This window comes from Oryx dammah, unplaced genomic scaffold, assembly GCF_014754425.2.
Source record: "Oryx dammah isolate SB20612 unplaced genomic scaffold, SCBI_Odam_1.1 HiC_scaffold_2, whole genome shotgun sequence".
NCBI lineage: Eukaryota > Metazoa > Chordata > Mammalia > Artiodactyla > Bovidae > Oryx > Oryx dammah.
This window is the reverse complement of record NW_024070186.1, coordinates 183,757,017-183,770,514: the sequence shown is the minus strand read 5'-3', so window position 1 is coordinate 183,770,514 and position 13,498 is coordinate 183,757,017. Positions and strand designations below refer to the sequence as shown.

The following is a 13,498-nucleotide window of genomic DNA, read 5'->3' as shown; positions in this document are numbered from 1 at the left end:
GATAGTGACTGCAGTCATGAAATGAAAAGATGCTTACTCCTTGGAAGGAAGGTTATGACCAACCTAGACAGCATATTAAAAAACAGAGACATTACTTTGCCAACAAAGGTCCCTCTAGTCAAAGCTGTGGTTTCTCCAGTAGTCATGTATGGATGTGAGAGCTGGACTATAAAGAAAGCTGAGTGCCAAAGAATTGATGCCTTTGAACTGTGGTGTTGGAGAAGACTCTTGAGAGTTCCTTGAACTGCAAGGAGACCTCACCAGTCCATCCTAAAGGAGATCAATCCTGAGTGTTCATTGGAAGGACTGATGTTGAAGCTGAAACTCTAATACTTTGGCTATCTGATGCAAAGAGCTGACTCATTGGAAAAGACCCTGATGCTGGGAAAGATTGAAGGCAGGAGAAGGGGACGACAGAGGATGAGATGGTTGGATGGCATCACCGACTCAATGGACATGAGTTTGGGTAAACTCTGGGAGTAGGTGATGGACAGGGAGGCCTGGCATGCTGAGGTCCATGGGGTCGCAAAGAGTTGGACACGACTGAGCAACTGAACTGAACTGAACTGAGCAGCTACAAACTCAGGCTGTCACAGATGGGTTGTGTTGCTGATTCAGATTCAAGTGTAGCCATTTATGTGGTGATTTTCCAAAATGGCAAACAATTCTCAGCAAAATTCCAAACTAAACAAAATAAAATCTTCCCTCCATATACACAGGCTTTCCTGGAAATGTCAGGATTAAAACTGTACTTGTAAGTTTGTGCTTGTACATAAAGTAGATTCAGGTTCTGTACTCAGACAATCACAAATCTATTTTTACCTACATGAATGTCCCTGGAGCATTCTGACAATGATGGGGAACAAAGGACAGTTTTTCACTGAGCAGGACTATCTGGTTCTGAGCAAGACAAGTGATACCCTTGGGCCCACCCTTACCTATGTTTATTAGAAATTGACCATTCTCCCACTGTGGAATGTAAGCATCTTGAGAGGACCTTTGCCTGTTTTTTTCCACAGATTTATCCTAAACTATAGGAAACAGAATAGACTGGAACTGGCAGGGAAAAGCCATGAGAAGGAAAGACTAGGATAACAGGATTTTAGGTCTGATATACTAGCAACGTGAATGAAGTATAGTTGGATAATCAACTAAAATGTTTAGGAAAAACAACAAGCTCTTTCGACTCAACAAATATGTGAAAATATTTAGCAGCCAGTTAGATGTGCAAGCCTAGAGGAGGATTTCTCAACCGCAGTTGGATGCCTGAAACTTCGGGAAATTTACATTAAAAATAAGGGGTGTAACAAAACAGAAAGATGAGCTGAAAAATAAAACCAACAAAACAAAAAGAGATTCAGAAGCCACTGAAGGAAAGTGGCAGAGTGTTTTAACAAAGAGGTTGGCAGGACTTGGAGAGAATTCCTTTAGCAGAACACTAGGACAACAACCTGGTTGGCATGAATTTGTCCTAGATGGACAGGTGATGAACATGTAGATGTAGCCCAGTAGCCAGTAAGAAGGGGAAAGCAAACAAATTTTTTTTCCCATTATTTCAATATTTTTTGAGAAATGGCTGTGCCAGGAGTAGCTGTACAGCAGAATGGTTAGGATACATGGGCTTCAAAATCAGATACACTGGATTCTATTGCTGGTCCTTAATTTAGCAGTGTTGGGCTTCCCTGGTGCCTCAGCGGTAAAGAATCTGCCTGCAAGGCAGGAGCCGCAGGAAGCGTAGGTTTAATCCCTGGGTCGGGAAGATCCCCTGGAGAAGGAAATGGCAACCCACTCTAGTATTCTTGCCTAGAGAATCCTATGGATAGAGGAGCCTGGTGGGCTATATAGTCCGTGGGGTCGCAAAGAGTCAGACACGACTGAAGCGACATAGCACACACAAGTGTTACAGTAAAGAGGTTCTAACTCGACTGCGCTTGAGCGCCCCCATTCGGAAAGTCCATGGGGTCACAAGAGTCGGACACAACGACTAAACCGCCAAACCGCACAGCAGCTGGCACATGGTGTGGGTTGTTTTTCTTGTTTCACTATAGTTATTAGATGCTCAGGAGCAACAAAAACTAAATTCTGACTTTGCCCACTCAGCTGTCAGAGCGGTGGAGAAAAGGGAAGAGGGCTCTTCTGTAAGTCACTGAAGTCCAGCTAGTCTGTCAGGGTCTTTATGCCAAGACTGTCAAGAAATGGACAGTCTCAGGGCCAAGATGTCTCAGAAGGAAAAGCTCAGATTAGGTCAGAAAGAGCGCTGGACTTGGAGCCAGATAGACCTGGGTACCAGTCACCCAGTCTCAATGTTCTCTCTCTCTCTTTTTTTTTTTAATCTTATTCTTAAATAGGGCTTCCGTGGTGGCTCAGACGGTAAAGCGTCCACCTGCAATGCGGGAGACCTGGGTTCGACCCCTGGGTTGGGAAGATCCCCTGGAGAAGGAAATGACAACCCACTCCACTACTCGTGCCTGGAAAATCCCATGGACGGAGGGGCCTGGCAGGCTACAGTCCTTGGGGTTGCAAAGAGTCTTTAACTGGGACCACACTCCCTGACCTCACATGGAGCGTTGCTCAGGGTTAGATGATTCCAATGAGAAGGCTGTTTTGCACCTGGAACAATGTAGAAATTCCATAAAGGTGCTCCGTTCCATAAAACTGGCATCTCTCAGGACAGGAACCCAGTTCATTTTGCTGTCAGGACGCACTCTCTGAGGCCTTGGGGGTCAGCAGAACATAAAGAGTCGACGTAGAATCTCCCAGAGGGCGCTGACAAGTTTGGGCTCCCTGCATTAGTAACCTCCTGGGGACTCCTGCTGCAGACCTGCGAACCTGGCCCTCTGTCAGGCGTTACCTAGCAACAGCGTCCCCAGGAGGCCAATCAGCGTGGACTTCGTTATTTCAGTGATGTAAACAGTCCAATCACTGGGCGTTGTCAGAAGACACGTCCTCAAGCTAATCTCCGCAAGCACCAATGAAGGGTTAGGAGTTTTAAGAGCTGGAGCTAAATATTTGGAGCTGGCTCTTATTTGATAAGATCATCTGAAGGAAACGAATGACTAGCTTCCAACTGTATTTGAATGATGGTTGTGAAGGCAGTCGCCACCATATTCTCTTAGGGCATTTTCCGATGCCTTTGTTCACTCTTGAGTCCTAGAGTGACCCACAACGCTATGATTCCTCTGTTTTGGCCGCAGCTTGGCCCCACGTGTAGCCAGATCCGGGCCGACTCAGACGCCGGATCTAGCAGGGCAGTGCTCCTTGGCTCGGAAAAGAGAGTGGCCCTTTGATTGGGGCATCCAGGACTTGGGGACTGGAAGAATTCAAGCGCCACACCAGCACCGTTCTGCACTTGAAGCCCAGAGCCTGGATCCCGCCAAGGAGGCTGTGAGCTGTTAAACTTTACCGCCGCGGCCGAGTATTTCTTCTTGGAGAAGTTAAATCTGAGGCGCAGAAGGCTCTTTACCGAAAGTGATGTAGAGACCTATGGCCACCTGGGGGCGCTCTGTGAGGGCCTTTCGTATTCTCCTCCCTTTATTCGTCTATTCACAGCGTACCTAATTAAGCGAGTTCTTAAACGGGAGCCGCAGAAGCGGATTACTCAAACCGGGCAAAATGCCTGCAGGGGAGAGGAACAGAGGGCGTCGTGAGCTGAAGCTTGGGGAGGGGCTGTCCTAGAGTGTCTACGAAGCCTTTTATAATTATTTACCACGATCATCTTGCTATGTCTATGACTGCTGCTGCTGCTGCTAAGTCGCTTCAGTCGCGTCCAACTCTGTGCTACCCCAGACACGGCAGCCCCGTCCCTGGGATTCTCCAGGCAAGACATAGTTTTGTTTTTTAACGGCTTTATTGAGATATTATTCACACATCATATAATTCACCCGTTTAAACTGTACAATTCAATGGTTGTGGGTTGTTTTTTGTTTTTGTTTTTAGTATATTTAGAGTTATGAAACCATCACCACAATCAACTAAGCACATTTTCATAACCCCAGAAAGAAAATCCTCAGCTATCACTCCTCATTCTCTCCTCCCTCAGCTCCTGGCAACCCTAATCTGCTTTCGGTCTCTGTAAATGTGCCTTTTCTGGACACTGCATGTAAAGGAAATGTAAAAGATTTTGTCAAATTCTTTTTGCACATCTGTTAAGATGATTCTGTGGTCTTTGTCTTTATTTTATTGACACATGATGTATTACATGAATTAATTTTCAGATGTCATGCCAACCTTGCACCCCTGGGCTAACTCCCATCCAATCATGGTATATAATCCTTTCTATAACCCCTCTAGAATAACAACAAAAAAGAAAACAAGAAAGAGGAAAAAAAGAAAAAAAAACACCTTCCTGTTCCTCTCTCCTCAGCCCATGATAATCACCCAACCACCATGCTACTTTGTTTCTATGAAACTGGCTACTTTAGATACTTCATATAAGTGCAGCCATACAGTATTTATCATTTTGTGACTGGTTTATTTCACTTAGTATAATGTCCTCAAGTTTCACCCAAGTTGTAGCATGTTGCAGAATTTCTTAATTTTTTGACTGGTTAATATTCCATTGTTTGTAAACACCACATTTTCATTATCCATTCATTGGTCCACAGATACTTGGGTTGCTACCACCTCTTGACTATTGTGGATAATGCTGCTATAAACACGTGTGTGCATAAATATCTCCTTAAGACCCTGCTTTGACTTCTTTGGAGTATATACTCAAAGTGGAGTTGCTGGGTAATACATTCTATTTTTCAGTTTCAGAGGAACTGCTATACTGTTTTTGGTGGCACAGTGGTTAAGAATCTGCCTGCCAATGCAGGAGATGCACAAGATGGGGGCTTGATTCCTGGGTCGGGAAGATCCCCTGGAATAGGAAATGGCAACCCACTCCAGTATTCCTGCTTGGAGAATTCCATGAACAGAGGAGCCTGTCAGGCTACAGTCCATGGGGTCACAAGAGTTGGACACACTGAGTGACTGAGCATAGCTAGTTCACCTCTGGACTTGATAGCTTCTTATAACCAAATCACAACTAGCTATACTAATCATTGAAATTTGTTCTCTTTTTGTTGTTTTCAAATTATGTATGCTCTGTGTCTCTCTGCTGTGCTGTGCTTAGTCGCTTAGTCATGTTCGACTCTGCAACCCCATGGACTGCAGCCCATCAGGCTCCTCTGTCCATGGGGATTCTCCAGGCAAGAAGACTGGAGTGGGTTGCCATGCCCTCTTCAAGCGGATCTTCCCAACCCAGGGATCGAACCCAGGTCTCCCTCATTACAGGCAGATTCTTTCCTGACAGAGCCACAAGGGAAGCCCTGTGTCTCTCTGCTGTACTATCATCTTATTAATATTACTAGCTGTATTACTTTTGGCCTATCTATTTTATAAGATTGTTGCCTCTTGCATTACCTAATGTATAACCAGGCCTCCAACAGAATTAATGGTGGCTAAATGTCTTGAGGCAATTGATCATATATATAACTCTATATTAAATAATTCTAACAGTGTGACTCTAGGTATGAAGAAGCAACGGGGGAAAACATTTCCTGGTCCTAGTCCAAAAATACCACATTGGGTGGCTGATCAATAAAATCCTCCTCTGACCTAGGAATGAAAATTCCTGGTGCCATGGGACAAACTGATTATGAAATGCCTCTTAAACCTAACTTGAATTTATGACCAAGAGGGGGCCCTGTATGGGGGGTGGGGTGGGCCCTGTATGAGAGTTCCCTGGTGGCCAAGGGGTTACGATTCCAGGCTCTCGCTTCTGTAGCTAGGGTTCAATTCCTGATGGGGGAACTGAGATCTCACAAGCCTAGGGGGGTACCCCCGCACACCAAGAGGGCGGGACCCTATGGAGAGGGAAGATATCCTGCTATTCATGCCATAATGTTGGCATGAATAAATGAATAATGAATTAATGAATGAATAAACCGCAAATGTTGCCCGCCATCAGCCACTAAAACCGCCAAGTCCCCCTGTCCCTGTCCTAATGGGCACCCTGAGGTGAATTCAAGACAGAAAAATACAGGAAACATTCTATTCTTTAGATACTGGGCTATAGTTACAATAAGTTGCATATCTAAAGAACATTTTCAACACGTTCCGATGCTCTTCCAACAGAGAAAAGTACAATATCATTAATTTGAAATGTCGGGTTTTTTGTGATCAGCAAAGATCTTTTGATTTTATAATTATATATATATATAAAACGTGTACATTTCCAACACATATTTTTTTGTGGAAATATTATTTCCAACAAAATCTGCTATATATACTGGCTCCTTCCTCGGAGCAGTTCCTCAGAGCTATCGGAGAGAACATAGTCCTCAGTTAAAGGTCCCTGAATAAAAGTCAACTCGCAAGTTTTAGGCTGGTGCATTTTTCTTCAGTACCACAAAATCTTTGTTCCTTCTGCTTACTAGCAAGTACCCTCTGAGTTTTTCCTCACCGGTAGAACCAGGATGATAAGCATCACTTCACACAGAAGTAGCAAAAAATAAATGTTGAAATGTGTAATATGTTGGGCGTGGTACCTGCGCACAGGAAACACTAATATTAATTCCCTTCCCCAAAGGGCAATAAGGAACTAACCCACTATCGGAAGAGACAGCCAGGAAAGACAACTCAGGGAAATCGCGGGCCCCGGTTGGCCAGAGTGGCTCCGTCGCTGAAATCCTTCCCTCCCTCGGCTGGGCTGCACCTCTAGGGAACAGGGTACTGTTCCTGACCCCGGGTTCGCCCCTTTCCGCCTCAAGACTCCTGGCAGTCACCCGACCCGAGGGTCCAGCTTTTCTGCCCTTACGCTTCCCTTGGCTTCGTTCAAACAGGCCGCTTTCGGCATCACCCAATCAGAATGCTCGATCTTCGGTCGCTGCCCAATGAGCGCGTGGAACGGGGGAAAAAAGGGCGTGAAGCCCAATCGCAGCGCCATCACACTTGAGGGCAAAGAGGTTAGGCAGCCGGCATGGCGCTCCGGTCAATAAAATCGATAGCTGGAAGCTGCTTGTGTTTCAGGCAAAGGCGGTGCAGTAGCGGCGCCGCCATTTTCCCCGAAGGCATCTTCCGGTGCCTTTCACCCAAGTTCGGGCAGGAGTTTCCTGAATAACAGCGAAAGGTTTCCGTTAGCCCCGCAGGCGGCTGATTCCGGTTCCCGCCGGGCCTCCCCGGCACGCTCCGCACGGGTCCGGCGGGGGCTCCCAAATCCCCGGCCCCTCCAGCGCCCAGGGGCCGACGCTGGGACGGGCAAGGCCGTGGTGCCGGCTTCTCGGGTCCAATGGCGCGGCCTTCGCCTCCGCTTCCTGTGCGGGGAACAGGAGAGGCCAGACCCGGCCGGAGAAGGGGAAGGAGACCGAGGGCGGTGAAGTTCGGGGACGTGGCCTTGTACTTCTCCCGGGAGGAATGGGGGTGTCTGCGGCCCGCGCAGAGGGCCCTATACCGGGACGTGATGCAGGAGACCTACGGCCACCTGGGCGCGCTCGGTGAGGCCCGGCCCAGTCTGCTTCCGCGGCCCGAAGGGATGGAGGAGCTGGGGGTGGGAGGAGGCAGGGAGTCTAGAGGTCCAGGGTCGTGGCCTGAGACCACGTTGTGTCAGGGGAGGAGGACGGGAGCTGGGCAGATGATGCCACCGGGTAGATCAATCTACCCAGGATTGTGTATGAGCTGGGCCTGACTGGTTCTCCTTCCCTCAGGCTGCGCAGGTCCCAAACCAGCCCTCATCTCCTGGTTGGAACGAAATACTGATGATTGGGAAACGGCTGCCCTGGATCCACAGGAGTGCCCAAAAGGGGTAGCAGTCCAAAGAAGTGAGTGAAAAATGCCTCTGGAGGGCTTGCAGCCTCTAATGACTCAGTCCAGAATTTTTCGGTGCCGAGGGGTAGCTAGGACCCAAGCTAGAATGCTCCATTTACTGTATTTATTTTCACAACTTCAGAGTTTTTTTCTCTGTAATGGTGTCCAATCCCTGTTGTCAGTTTCTAAACTGACCACATACAGTTGTCTGTTGTGTAAATGGATCAGTGAACTTTTAATAAGAGTTACCACCCTCTTGGGGCTTCCCAGGTGGCTCAGTGGTAAAGAATCCATCTGCCAGTGCAGGAGACCCTGGTTGGATCCCTGGGTCAGGAAGATCACCTGGAGAAGGAAATGGCTCTCCATTCCAGTATTCTTGCCTGGAGAATCCTATGGACAGAGGAGCCTGGTTGGCAACAGTCCATGGGGTCCCAAAGAGTCAGACAAGACTGAGCAACTAAACCTCCACTTCCAACACCCTCTTGCCTCCTTCCCAGGACTCTGCCTCCAGCCTGTTTTAAATTGGGCTCTAAGACAGCCTATAGGGCTTCCCTGGAAGCTCTGAAGGTAAAGAATCTGCCTGCAATGCAGGAGACCCAGGTTCAATCCCTGGGTCAGGAAGATTCCCTTGAGAAGGGCATGGCAACCCACTCCAGTATTTTTGCTTGGATTCAGTGGATAGAAGAGCCTGGTGGACTGTGGTTCATGGAGTCGCAAGGTCAGACAGGACTGAGCAGCTAACACTGAGAAAGCCTATACCTCTTGAGTTTTCCAGGTTCGGATTGAAAGGATGAGGGAAGAGTGGTCTGGTGTGCACTGGCCTCTTTTTGCCCTTCTGGCCAAGTGACCCTGGTCAGTGCAGGAATCTTTAGCCCTCAGGATGAAGCAAGGCTCTGATTAAGGCCATTCAGGTAGAAGGACCCCAGATCCACCTACAGAGGCAGGAATCTTTAGCCCTCAGGATGAAGCAAGGCTCTGATTAAGGCCATTCAGGTAGAAGGACCCCAGATCCACCTACAGAGGCAGATGCAACTCTGGGCTGGAGTTTCTTTGCCAGGTTCTCTAAGAGCAGGGGTTTTTCTAAGTTTTGACATACTTCCTGGCTTAAAACTTTTCACTTTTTGCCAAGGCAGTTGTCAAATGGTTGGCAGTTATATGTAAGTCAATTGGGGAATTTGGTGAAAATACACATTTCTGGACCCTATCCCAGAACTATTCATTTACTCATATAGATGTGTGTGTGTGTGTGTGTGTGTGTGTGTGTGTGTGTGTGTATTTTCAATAGCCCCAGTTGATTTGCCTGTATATTTAGGTTTGGTTCCCAGAGTGTGGTCTCAGACAACCACCAGCAGCAGCAGCAGCACTTGGGAGTGTATTGGAAAATGCAGAATCCCAGGCCCCACCTTAGACCTGCTGAATCCCAAACTGGGAGTAGGGCTCAGCAGTTTGTTTCATGCCTGCATGCTCAGTCGCTGAGTCGTGTCCAACTCTGCGACTCCATGGACTGTAGCCTGCAAAGCTACTGTCCATGGGATCCTCCAGACAAGAATACTGGATTCAGTTGCCATTTTCTCCTCTAAGGGATTCTTCCCAACCCGGGAAATGAACCCTCATCTCCTGAGTTTCCTGCATTAATAGGCAGCTTTACCTCTGCGTCACCTGCAAAGCCCTAATGTGTTTCATTAAACCCTCCAAATGATTAGGATCACAATAAAATTTGAGAAGCATGGACTTAGAGGGCCTTATGACCTAGTTACTGCCAGATCATACCTCATTTGTTTTCATTTCCTGCCTTAAATTTAACCTCTTCAAAAAATTTTTTAGTTTTTATAGTCAGGTTAATCTTTCCAAGAAACCTTCCCTGACTTCTCCAAGCTGGATTAGGGGCTTCGGTAATACCCTCCATATTCTGGAGCGGTATGTCTCACTTGGTTGGTTGTCTGTGTCACTAACACTCCTTGAAGATGGTGTTGAGTCTGTTTTATAACCTGTAACACTAATAGGAAAGAGTAGAAGCCCAGTATTTGTTAATTTCTCCTTTGTGTCCCTGTAGAAACCAGAAAGAAGAATAAAGAGAAGGAGGTATTCCCGCCTAAGGAGGCGCCCCGAAAGGGGAAGCGTGGCCGGCGGCCCAGCAAACCCCGCCTGATTCCCCGGCAGACCTCAGGAAGTCCCATCTGCCCTGACTGTGGTTGTACCTTTCCCGATCACCTAGCCCTGCAGAGCCACAAGTGTGCCCAGAATCTGAAAAAGCCTTACCCTTGCCCGGACTGTGGGCGCCGCTTTTCGTACCCGTCCCTGCTGGTCAGTCATCGGCGGGCACACTCTGGGGAGTGTCCCTACGTTTGTGACCAGTGTGGCAAGCGGTTCTCCCAGCGCAAGAACCTCTCCCAGCACCAGGTCATCCACACAGGCGAGAAGCCCTACCACTGTCCTGACTGTGGCCGCTGCTTCCGGAGGAGTCGGTCCTTGGCCAATCACCGGACCACGCACACGGGTGAAAAACCCCACCAGTGCCCGAGCTGCGGGCGTCGCTTCGCCTATCCCTCCCTGCTCGCCATCCACCAGCGTACACACACGGGAGAGAAGCCCTACCCCTGCCTGGAATGCAACCGGCGCTTCCGCCAGCGCACCGCCCTGGTCATCCACCAGCGCATCCACACGGGCGAGAAGCCCTACCCGTGCCCGGACTGCGAGCGGCGCTTCTCGTCCTCCTCTCGCCTGGTCAGTCACCAGCGGGTGCACTCCGGGGAACGTCCCTACGCCTGCGAGCACTGCGAAGCCCGCTTCTCCCAGCGCAGCACACTGCTCCAGCACCAGCTCTTGCACACGGGAGAGAAGCCGTACCCCTGCCCGGACTGCGGCCGCGCCTTCCGACGGAGCGGCTCCCTCGCCATCCACCGCAGCACGCACACGAAGGAGAAGGAGAAGCTGCACGCGTGTGATGACTGTGGTCGCCGATTCGCCTACCCCTCACTGCTAGCCAGTCACCGGCGCGTCCACTCGGGCGAGCGGCCCTACGCCTGCGACCTGTGCTCCAAGCGTTTTGCCCAGTGGAGCCATTTGGCTCAGCATCAGCTCCTGCACACGGGGGAGAAGCCCTTCCCTTGCCTGGAGTGTGGCCGCTGCTTCCGCCAGAGGTGGTCTCTGGCGGTCCACAAGTGTAGCCCCAGCGTCCAGAACTGTGGCCCTAGATCTGCCATAGGGGCACCTAGCCAGAAAGGCCAGGCCCTTTAGAAGGGGAGGGACTGTGTAAGTTCATTTCACTTCATGAAGGAGGCCCAGAAAAGGGAAGGAGCCCCCTGAGCATACAGATCAGAGTCAGAACTAAACCCTGTTGCTATACAGCGCTGAAGTTTAGTGTATTCTACCATGCTGGCTGCCTTAATACATGTGTCTAAAACAGACAGCCTCAGTGAGGAGAGGGGACATTATGCGGTAAAAATTTTCCAACCTGCCCTGTCCTAAAGGACTTGCTGTGTGGGGTATCAGGCTAAAGGTTCTCCCCATCTCATTTAGGGGCTGTGTTTTCTAGTTTGTGCATGCAGTCAGGAGGATCCCATTCATGGGGTACAAGATCTTCCCCCTCCTCTGCCTCTTCTTCCTTGCTAGGTTTAAAACAAACTTGGTTTAGCCCCCTTTTGACAGTATTCCTGCCAAGTGATCTGCCCTTTAAAACCTCCCTTAATGCAGCTCACTACCTCACAAGGCGGGTCCTTTCACTGTGGCATAGCTCTGACCTTTAGAAGGCCCTTACGTACTACATTCTCCTTCCCTGGAAGCCTTGCCCAGAATATGTTTAAAACTTGATCTACGCGGCAGCCCTTCAGAAAACTTAATCACAGATATGTTTCCATGTTTTCAGGTTCAATTCAGTTGCTCAGTTGTGTCTGACTCTTTGCAACCCCATGAATCGCAGCATGCCAGGCCTCCCTGTTTTCAGGTTAAATAGCATTAATTTGGTCAATCATTCCTAAAAGACAGGCTTTCAGTTCCCACACGTGATCTCTCCCGAGGCAGGTCCAGGTTTTTCGATGTCTTTTTAAAAGAGTCATACAAAATAAGCCAGCATCATAGTGTGCACTATACCCCCTTGGTCTGGACTTGTTTGAAGAGGTCTAGATTGTACTGGATTGGAGGTGGTGACAGTGTACCAGGGCTTTATTGGGTTGCAGACACCTATATATCTAAGTTTTTTTCTTTAACCACATGCTGTGAAGCTAAGTCTTCTGCACCCTGCGTTTGGAAGTTTGGTTCAAGGTAGGTCTGGGACATAAGCACAGTGAGCTTTGGGAGACTGATTTTAAGGAAAAGCAGGGTGGGGGAGCTGTGGTTTAGCAGCAAGAAGTAAAACCAGGACCAGCTTGTACTTTATCTGGTGAATTTGAATTTCTTGGGAACTGGGTTTCTCTCCTCCCTGATTCTCATGAGAATAATGAAACACTAGTATAGAACCTTCTGTTGATTCCTTTGTCAGCATCTTTCATGAAATGAGGTGAGGGCATTCAGGGAAGTTAAAAAGTTAGATAATTGAATATGAAGCAGAAGTCTAGTAATCAAGTTGTGTTCATGCCTGCCTCCCTCACAGAAGCTCCATATGGCAGCAGCAACATGTTTTAACCTTTGATATGCCTTCATGGCAACCCATCCCTAAGTAGGTACTCAGTAAAGCTTTACTGAATTAATTAAACAAGGCCTACCGCTTGGCCTTGGGGAGCTGCACCAAATTGGAATTTCCAAACATGATGTATAGTCCAACCCTTGGAGTCTTTAATCCTCCTACCCATTGCTTCCCTCATTTCTTCTGCCATCAGCCCCAAGGGTGTGTGGCTGTGGCAGAGTGTTTGTAATTACCTCTGTTCTGGTTTTTAGCAAGTTGCATCGTAACTGTTTCTTGGATTGATGGGCTACCCCCAAAGCAGAGGTCATATCAGATTGGGATTCATTAAAATGTCTGATGAGTGACTATGTTCCTTGTGGAATTATTGTTTATAAAATATAAATCTAGTTCCTTGACTGAGGAGACATTTTTATAGTTCTAATAGAAACCTTGCCCTTCCCTAGCAGAGACCTATTAGAATTCTGCCTCACCTTCTGTGGTAGAACTGATTCTTTTCCCTACTTTTATCACCAGGCTAACCCAACTATTTCCTTTCCTAGGAATTTTAGAAATTTCTTTGGACCTCAATTGTAACTCATAAAATTTCAGAGCTGTTGGTAGGCAATCCCAGTATGTGGTCTGTAGAGGGCTGAGATGAGACAAGTTCTTAGGTTTACCTCATCAGTCCCAGGATCCCAACTTCGGCTGGTTGATCTAGCCAGTGGGAGAGTTTTTGGTTTTGGTTGTGCCATATAGCTTGTGGGATCTTAGTTCCCTGACCAGGAACCGAACCCATGACCCTTGCAGTGGAAGCTTGGATTCTTAATCACTGGACTGTCAGGGAAGTCCCTGTAGTCACTTGTTGATCCCAGTATTCTTCCAAGTAATTCTCTCTTCTGCTTCTGATAGTTAAGAGTTTGTTACTTGTGACCAAAAGAATGAACTAATGTACAACGCTATTATGGGTCTGTCTCCCATCTGTCTTTATGCCTATGTGTGGGCTATGAAGGAAGACAATTAAAATCCTGCTGAGAGGAGCCAGACTTTCCACTCTATCCTCAGCTGAACTTTCAACATTACTGTCTTTCATAGGTCCCAAACCACTGACTG

General features: G+C 48.1%; 1 protein-coding gene across 1 annotated transcript; it reads left to right on the top strand.

Moving 5' to 3' along the window:
- Positions 1 to 5,690: 5,690 nt before the first annotated feature.
- ZNF689 (zinc finger protein 689) lies at positions 5,691 to 12,756 on the top strand. Its single transcript, XM_040258889.1, has 3 exons — positions 5,691 to 7,478; positions 7,689 to 7,802; positions 9,842 to 12,756. Exons 1-3 carry the CDS (start codon positions 7,274 to 7,276, stop codon positions 11,023 to 11,025), a joined length of 1,503 nt encoding a protein of 500 aa, XP_040114823.1. The 5' UTR covers positions 5,691 to 7,273; the 3' UTR covers positions 11,026 to 12,756.
- The last annotated feature ends 742 nt before the right edge of the window (positions 12,757 to 13,498 follow it).

Excerpts from the sequence above, each read along its gene's own strand:
- ZNF689 (XM_040258889.1), top strand. The coding sequence starts at position 7,274 with ATGGCGCGGCCTTCGCCTCCGCTTCCTGTGCGGGGAACAGGAGAGGCC. Across the intron at positions 7,479-7,688 it reads CGGCCACCTGGGCGCGCTCG|GCTGCGCAGGTCCCAAACCA; the intron begins GTGAGGCCCGGC and ends TCCTTCCCTCAG. Across the intron at positions 7,803-9,841 it reads AGGGGTAGCAGTCCAAAGAA|AAACCAGAAAGAAGAATAAA; the intron begins GTGAGTGAAAAA and ends GTGTCCCTGTAG.